The 9,179-nt window shown below is 38.3% G+C and overlaps 1 protein-coding gene across 1 annotated transcript; it reads left to right on the top strand.

Annotated features, from left to right (window-relative positions):
• Positions 1–2,457: 2,457 nt before the first annotated feature.
• On the top strand, positions 2,458–8,792 carry LOC119794769 (zinc finger protein 391-like). Its single transcript, XM_038302479.1, has 2 exons — positions 2,458–2,741; positions 6,545–8,792. The coding sequence occupies exons 1-2, from the start codon at positions 2,531–2,533 to the stop codon at positions 8,047–8,049; spliced, it is 1,716 nt and encodes a 571-aa protein (XP_038158407.1). The 5' UTR covers positions 2,458–2,530; the 3' UTR covers positions 8,050–8,792.
• The last annotated feature ends 387 nt before the right edge of the window (positions 8,793–9,179 follow it).

The following is a 9,179-nucleotide window of genomic DNA, read 5'->3' as shown; positions in this document are numbered from 1 at the left end:
GTTTGGATCTCACATGCCTTATCTGCATACATGCCAAGTGTGAAGCCGATGGCTCACCGTCCCTAGGAGGAGTTCGCGAAAGTTCGACGTCAACAAAATTGAAAAAGTGCCAAAAATCGGCCTTTGAGCCAAAATGGCTGACTTCCTGTAGGTTTTAGAGCATACCCATAATGTAACTTTTTTCATGATTTGGTGAGATCTATGCACCTGCCAAATCTCAAATCTCTGTGACTTACGGTTTTCCCCAACTCACGTTAGGCGGCGCTGTAGAGCCATTTGGCCACGCCCATTTTGGATTCCATTATCATACGTAAATTTCACTAGGGGGACAATTTACTGCCAAGTTTGGTGAGTTTTTGAACATGCTAAAGCCTCCAAAATGCTGTTTCTTTTACGCGGAGAAAAATAATAAATAATAATAATAATAACAAACGATACAGGAACAATAGGCTCTCGCAGCGGTGAGCTGCTCGGGCCTAATAACAAACGATACAGGAACAATAGGCTCTCGCAGCGGTGAGCTGCTCGGGCCTAATAAACGGTACAGGAACAATAGGCTCTCGCAGCGGTGAGCTGCTCGGGCCTAATAATAATAACAAACGGTACAGGAACAATAGGCTCTCGCAGCGGTGAGCTGCTCGGGCCTAATTATCAATTAAAAAGAACAGTGGGTCTTTGACTAAGAAAACTGAGTCAAAGGTCACTGAAAAAATTATGTTTATACTGTAATCTTGATTTACATTAATTTAAGGTTTCAGAATTTTAACAGTTTATTCAATTTATTTGGTTCTGGGTATGGCTGAGAGGTCTGGACAGTTGATACACTGACAATAAGTCTGTCATGTATTTTGTAGTTAAACCATTAAGCGATTTATATATTTAGAATATTTTTTTTAGTCTTGTATGTCTATTGTCTGAGAGACGAGGAGCCAGTGTATAGAATTTAAGAACTGGGCTTATGTGTTCCACTATTTAGTGAGGATGTAAGCAGCAGCATTCTTGCTCAACTGCAGCCGTCTGATCGAATTTTTAGGCAGACATAAATAGATTGCTGATACACGCCTACATTACATCCTGCTGAGACGCTAGTCCTTTAATCCTTGAGATGTTCGTTAGGTGATAAAACTCACTTATGTGCCTCTGAAGGTTCAGGACTGGGTCCATTACAATGTCCAGATTTTGGGCATGACTGGTCATTTTTGGCTTCACTTAATCTGTATGCACACTTTTAAAGACTCTTCCTTTGTGTTGGTAAGGATTCTCAGTCATCCAGGTCATGGTCAAACATAAAAAGTTCAGTTGAGACAAGTGGATGTGAAGTTTTCTAGAAGACGTTTCGGGTCTCATCCAAGAGGTTTCTTCAGTTATAACAATAACATCCGTATTCTAGCCAAAGAAGAAAGATTATTTGAGCGAGGGGTTAAGGAAGCCATCTTTGTTAACCTGAAAAACATCTCGCAACATAGGAGGTAGTCTTAGACATAACCTTTCACCCACTTACAGAGCACTTTTAGGGACAATACTCAGAAGATTCACCACTGATCCACCCTCACCTGACTCACACTTCAATAAGACATGTGCCCAAAATGACCCGTCAGAACCCTCTAACAACATCAACCCTCCATGTGACCTCCATGGCCAATCCAGTTGGAGGGATTAAAGCCACCTTTTTCCCCCCTAATTCTTTGTTACACCTACAATAATCTCAGGGCTATATGATCAGATGCAAAACATCTTCTAAAAAAGATGTCACGTTCAGTTGCCTAAACTGAATCTTTCAAGCTTGACTCTTCCTTTCTCTGAAAATTATTACTTATCAGTTTTGTTCAGATTAAAGCAAAGAAAATGTTAGCACATCCCTGCTTTGACTTCTTCTATTAATTTTTCCATCCCTGATATGGGTTCACACTCACCTGGTTATACCATATTATATAGCTGTGTGTTGTCTGCATAGTATTGAAAACCTATGTGCTTATTAAGGTCTGAGATAGGGGGAGGAATGCAGATATTGAATAGAAGGGGCCCTATGATGGACCCTTGGGGAACACCTGATTTTTGTGGTCTCTATCTATTTCTGTTCTTCAACCAGTCTTTTGCTATACCAGAAAGCCCTTATACAAATAGAGTCACATCAACTTTGTTGAACGCTAGCAAATTAGTCAGAGAAAGATTAGAATTAAAGCTATATCAACCTTTTGTTTGACGATCCCCAAAATACGATCAGCTTGTTCTATCAGCATATTTCTATATATTTGTATATGATTAATCATCTATACTTTTTTTTTTATTACCAATACCTTGCTGCTAATTACGCATGCAGGTTTTCTTGATACCATAAGCAACATGTTGATAAATAAATCTACTGCTGGATTATGTTGTAGTTACTCCGCAACACAAGGTGGCAGCAAACTGATCAGTGAGCTCTAAGGCAACGAGCAACCGTCTCCTTTAAGATGAATACTTTGCAGGTTTTTAGACACACCCACTCAGCAGACACGCAACTCTGTGGTGCTTCTGCAGCTTAATAACAATGCAGAAAACAAGTGAGCTAAAAATGCATTTAGAGTCTTCGCTGAACAGGATATTTCAGGCCACCGTGGATGACATCCTGGACTCGGTGGAGCGGACCCTCTCTGAGTACCAGGGGGCGATCCAGACGATCCAGACGGAGAATGAAGGTCTGAGGCTGCTGCTGCTGCAGAGGAGCCCAGAGTCCGACCACAGAGGTCTGCGGTCTCCAGGTTGGGACAGTTTGTTTAATACCTGTGTAATAGCTGGTGCCCTGTTCTCTGTTCATTCTGCACACCATCTAATGAGCCCCTGCAGGCTGGCCAACAGGAGGAGGGTATGTCGGTATCATGCCCAGGTGGTTTTCCCTAACAGACCCCGGCGAAGCTCTTCTTCGCTCCGGAAACTTCTTCTTTGCTCCGGGCACACTGCGGTCGGAGAAAGCCTCTCCAACATTTCAACTGCACTCGTACTATAGAACACGGAGAGAGAAAACGGCCACAGTTTACGATTTCCTGTTTCCAAAATAAAAGTATTGGATTTTGAAGCCGATGAGCTATAAAGCTAGAATATTGATATTTATCCTATATACAAAATGATAAATATTGAGAGATTTCATGTGCAACACTAAAAGGCATATCTGATTAAACCAGTGCAATACCATCATCCCTTATAGATAAATAAAGAAGTCTTTTATGTTAATCAATTACAAAACCTGGAACTATTAAGCAAAACTGCTAATATTTACGCATAAATATTATTTAAAAACTATTAAGAGACTTAAAATGCAGAAATAAAAAAGGCTTTAAGAGTTACGACTTTTATTTTCATATCTTTAATATCTGTTTTTATAATTATTTATATGAAAATCTTAACAATTTTGTTCAGTAATTACCAGGTCATGCGATGAATTTACTTAAAACGAGTGTTGAATATTAGTTTTCCATTGGCTTCAAGAGTAAGGCCTTTTTTATTTTTGCATTTCAAGTCCCTTTATATGTAAATTTTTGCAAGTTTGCTTAATATTTCCCAGGTTTTATATATATATATATATATATATATATATATATATATATATATATATATATATATATATATATATATATATACACACATAATTGACACAAATAATATTTCATGAGATATACCTTTTACTTTTGCATATTACATCTCTACATGTTTATTTATTTTATTTATTTATTTTTTCTTGTATATAGCAGGGCTCCATGTTAACCATTGCCCGATCGCCCGGGGCAAGTAGTTTTTATTATCAGGAGAGTACAAATTTCATTGCATTTGCCCACCGGGCTAAAAAACAAGAAAGCAAAAAAATGTAAGTACAGTAACACAACCACCACCTATTTTACCCTCCACCCATTTCACCCACCACCCACCTAGCATCCATTTCACCTTCTACTACTACCTTCATCCATTTCTCTCATCACCTACCACCCATCCTCCACCTAAAATCCATTTCACCCACCCTCCAGCAGTAACCCACATTTCTGATATTATATAACATAATTTTAACAAATTTTATTCACAAAAAAATGTATCCCTTACTAAGGCATCATTGCATTGAAATGAATAAATTTAATTGAACATTATTATTTTAATCTGGTCATATTAATTCATTTCTATTTAGCCATTGGGGAGAGAATTCTGCAGAGCAGCAGCTGGATGATGAATTTAATCTATACTATAATACAAGCTAGATTAAAAATGATCTGTCAGGGATTAGGAAAAATAATAATAATAATTGTATGCGCACAGTGTGAATATTTCTATCATATGGCAGTCTTCTATACAGTGGTCATACATTAAAAAATGTTCATTACATTTCTTTTCTCTTAGACATTGGAGTGGTGCATTTAAAGGTCATAGAGCTAAACATGTTAAATTGGTGAGTAGTAGTAGTGTAAGTTTTTAACCTGTCAAGTTTTTTTTAGGTTTTTAACATTACAATTTATATTTTTCCAAGCACACAACAGTTTAAAGCAAAGTTTAGTTTGAAAAAAATGTGAAGGAAGGATTGAAAAGCATGTTAACACGGTAATGTAGGCTTGAGTTCATTATCTGACGCATGCATATACACACCAGGAACCTGTAAACTTACTGAATTACAAAAAAACATTTAAAAAACATGTTTCATTGATATATATACAAAAATGAATATTAGCAACTATATTTATCAAACATTATACTGGGCAAGTAAAAAATTTTTCTGTGCAAATGAAATGTGAAAGCCACTTGACCGAAGGGCAAGTGGTAAAAATCCTTAAGGTCCACCCCTGTATAGGGATAAATACGGTATCAATATTCAAGCTTGATCGCTTCTCAACTTCAAAAGCTAGGCTTACACTTTTATTTTGAAAACAGGAAGTGGGTATACACTGTAGCTGTTTTCTCTCGCCGTCTTTCTACTGTAAGGTCTCTAATACGGGTGCACATTAAATGGCTTTCTGTGATTGCAGTGTACCCGGACAGAAGACAGTTTTAACATGAGCAAATGTCGATAGCAATCAGAGGCTACTCCCTCCGCCATTAAATACTCACTATGCTGAACTAAGGCCCCCTTTAAAGAATGTCGACAAAGCAGACCTTCAAAAATCTTAACCGTTTTTTTGGGCAAGTGACCACTTTGATCACTTGCCTCACAAATGGAGCCCCCCCCCGTCCCTCAGTGAGGTCTAGAAGCACAAGATCTATATCCAGCCATTCAGCATAGATCCTGCTACATGGCTGTACATCTTATTTTGGTATTTGACCAATTAGATGAGCCCTTGAATGATATATTACCTACTGCTAATAAAGTTGGAGAAAGAATGAAACAAGTCAAGAAAAAAGTTAATTGAAGAGTTAATAAGCCTAGTTAACAATTATAATTAGGTTTATAAACTAAAAGATATAAGTGCCAGTACCTGCGTTAATGCCTCTAAAGTTATGTTGTACCAAAAAAAATAAAAAAATTGTTAATTTCTCTCTCAGAGTGTTTTTCATGAATTTCTTATAGAAGCACTATTGTTTTTTTTTTTTTTCTTAATATATTCGGGCAAGTTGGCGTTTCATTTTTGCCATCAAAATATTCGTATTCTTTTATGTTACATAGGTAATAAGGTCTTGTTCTGGATTCCAATAACACTATTAGCTTGAAATTTGGATTTGGGTTAAATCTTTCATGAATTGCTTCAATTTTCAGTTTTTTCCAACAGTTGTTAGGTTTTTTTTATACGATTGAACCCTGATGATGTTGGGCATAATTATCAGACATTGGATCCTGTTCAATTAGACCAAATATACAAAACAAAGATGCTTTGTTTAGAAAAATACAATAACTCCATAATAATGTGGGTTTTTACAATAGAGTTAAACTGATCTTTTGCTCCTTAAGTAGCTGACTTGTGCTTTCCCCACCAACAGCAGGTATTGTTCTGAACACATTACATCCTTTTGCTCTACATCTTATGGGGCATAAAAATCTAATAATTTACCTACATTAGCATATTTTCTGATTTAATAAATTGGATCTATTACCTTGAATCATTCAATATGCCTAGGTAACTGAAAAAAGAAAAGGTCTTTACAATTGTATCTAAAATCAATTATATATATTATATCATTCAGAACATGTCGTGTTGCTGGTTTTGTTTGTCTTCATTGCAACAATTGACTGCCTTAATTGTATTTTTTTTTAGGGAGTGTAAGCAGGTTTTTTGCTGTTGATCACGTTAATGCACGTCTCCTATGTGGAATAAGATTTTTTTTCTTTCACATTCTACATAGTGCTGATTTCCAGATATGAAACAGATTAATAATCTGGAATATATCAAACCTTTAGCTCAGGAATTCCATTTAAGAGCTTTGACAGTTCAGTGTTTTGGTTACAGCTGCCCCCTAATGGAGAAAATTACAAAAAATACACTTACAACTCTTCAATTGAATTAAAACAAAATGAGATTTTTACTCATTTCATGTGAAATGTGAAAATAATTATTTGTCTACATCAATCTGCTTCTTGTTTCCTTTTATCTTTCAGAAGGATGTGAGGAGGAGGATGCTGAACACTTGTCTGCCTTTAACTGGAAGAGTAATTTGTTCGGCTCCACGTCGAACATGTTAAAGGTGTCAATATGCAGCAGTGACAACAAATGTTTGAGGCAGAGGAATGAGGGAGAGCTGATGGAGAGCGCATCCTCCACTTCATTTTTTTTGCAGACAGAAGAAAGAGAAGAACAGCCATGTGTGAACGACTGCAGTGGAATCTCAGTTCCTAGGAAAACAGAGCCTGACCCGGAGGAAAGTTGCGCCCTCACTCAGTCACCTCTGAATCAGATGGAGGAGCTAGTTAAGAATGAGAGCTCGGAGATTACTGGTGATGCATTCACAGTTGAGCATGAGCTGCATCCTCCAAGCCCTGAACATGAATGCAGCGAGAGTGAGAGCTACAAAAAGGAGGGACATCTCTTCCAAATCAAGGGAGAGGTCGAAAAGCTGCCAGAGGGAGAAGGTTTTAGTTTCACTCAGCCAGTGTTAAAATGTGATCCTAAATATCAGGGTGCTGAGCAGGATCAAAGACGGATGGTAGGAGCAAGCACAACAGAAAAGGAGCAGGAACAAGTAATGCTGGAGCAAAATGATTCACTCGCTGTTGCTGAAGGGGCCCAGGTAACGAGCACCAACATTTTGGACTTAAACGGAGCAGATCTAAGTATTCTCAACCAAACTCACAGCAAAGACAAAGATCACAGCTGCAGCATTTATGGAAAACTTTTCCGGCCGGTCAGCAACACGAGTTTACGTAAGCGTAAGCACAAGGGAGAAAGACAGCACTGCTGCAACATCTGTAGCAAAGCTTTCAGCACTTCATACAGACTCAAGGTGCACATGCGCAGCCACACTGGAGAAAAGCCTTATGCCTGCCCTTTCTGCGAGAAGTGTTTCGGGTACAGGCCTGGGTTTAGGCAACACCTGCAGGTGCACACCGGGGAGAAGTCATACAGTTGCCAACTGTGCGGAAGAACATTTGGAACCATACAAAACCTGCGGCAGCATGACAGGCTCCATACGGACAAGCGGCCCTTTTGCTGCGCTCAGTGCGGCAAGACGTTTCACTACCGGAACGACCTCAAAAAACATAACCGGATCCACACGGGCGAGAAGCCGTATGTCTGCGACGTGTGCAAGAAGTCTTTTACCCAGATAGGGGGCCTCAAAATCCACATGCGGACGCACACCGGAGAACGGCCGTACAGCTGCGACGAGTGCGGCAAGAGATTCACGGTGGGCAGCAGTCTTAGGCTGCACCTCACCACTCACTCGGAGGAGAAGGCGTACGGCTGCACTCACTGCGGAAAAAGATTCAAGAGGTTTAGTCACCTGCAGAGACATGAGATGTTGCACACCGGGGTAAAGAACTTTTCCTGCAGTCAGTGTGGGAAGCATTTCGCTGATGATCAGTATTTGAAAAGACATCTCAAGATCCATGAGTCACGGGAGCAAAAGCTGAAGACCAAAGCTTCAAGAAAACCGACTGGAGTTTGAAATGTGGCAGCGATAGGGATTAACGCTATTGATACAGAATAGAATTGATTTATTTGTTGAATTGATTGATTAATTGACTTTATTGATCTCACGTTGCAGAAATTTAATCGTTTCATCAACTCAGATAGTCAAAAGAGAAGAAGAAGGTGCCAAAGGAAGGAAAAGGTGCATGGGATATATACAGTACGTATATATGGTGCGTCCACATATGCCATTTTTTATTTTTTTTTTGGTTTGTTTTTAGAATAGAACTTTCTTGATTCCACAATGGAGAAATACGCTACCTTATTTAATTGTCTTATGTTCATTAATCTGTTTGAGAAAAGACATCTTGTTTTGTTTTTTTTACTTCATTTTCTGTTGTATCAAAATGATCTTTCAGTAGCTTAAGGCTCCGTGCTGGAAGAGGCTTTGTTCTGCTAGCATCACCTTTAAAAAGGTGATTAAATGGGCCCTATTTAGGTGGTAACTTAAGGAGTTGATGGGGTGTTTATATTTACTAACAGAACCACGTAAATAACATTTTGCATCCTTGCCACCGTGAAGCATAACACTGGACCAAACTCTGAATCGATTCATGTTTCTACTCTGTCCAGAGACTATGCATACGTAGATCCCTCAGGGACTGAAGCAGCTAACTAGAGCCGCCATCTTGGGTGGGGCTTTCACTCCCCCCCATCCCAGTACATTCATTTATACTAAGGAAGCTGTTTGCTCAAATAAAATCACAACTTTTTTACCAATTTTTTTGTGATTTGTTTTGCTATAAAGTGGTGTGGTTATGATGCAGGGCACTGTAAACCTTAGAATTACATGTGTGAGTTAATGTGTGCTGGAGAACTTTTTTTGTCTTCTTTAGCATAGACAAAAGTTATGCTGTGGCAGTGTATATAATATTGATTTAATAAATTTTATAGAATACAAATTTTATCTGAAAAGAGTGACAGAAAATGGTCTTTAACACGAGTCTACCTCAGCCTCAATGCGTTTAGAAAACATTAAAAAGCAATGTAGAAATACACCAAAAATGCATTTAAAAAAACACATATTGATAAAAAAACAAAAATCAATTGCTTCTTATGTTTTTCTAATAATTTTGCCAGCCTGATTCGTTATACGTGAATTTTATT

Source organism: Cyprinodon tularosa, unplaced genomic scaffold, assembly GCF_016077235.1.
Source record: "Cyprinodon tularosa strain WSP-4 unplaced genomic scaffold, ASM1607723v1 ctg113, whole genome shotgun sequence".
Taxonomy (NCBI): Eukaryota; Metazoa; Chordata; class Actinopteri; order Cyprinodontiformes; family Cyprinodontidae; genus Cyprinodon; species Cyprinodon tularosa.
The sequence above is the reverse complement of the archived record's forward strand: the minus strand, read 5'-3'. Positions and strand labels throughout refer to the sequence as shown.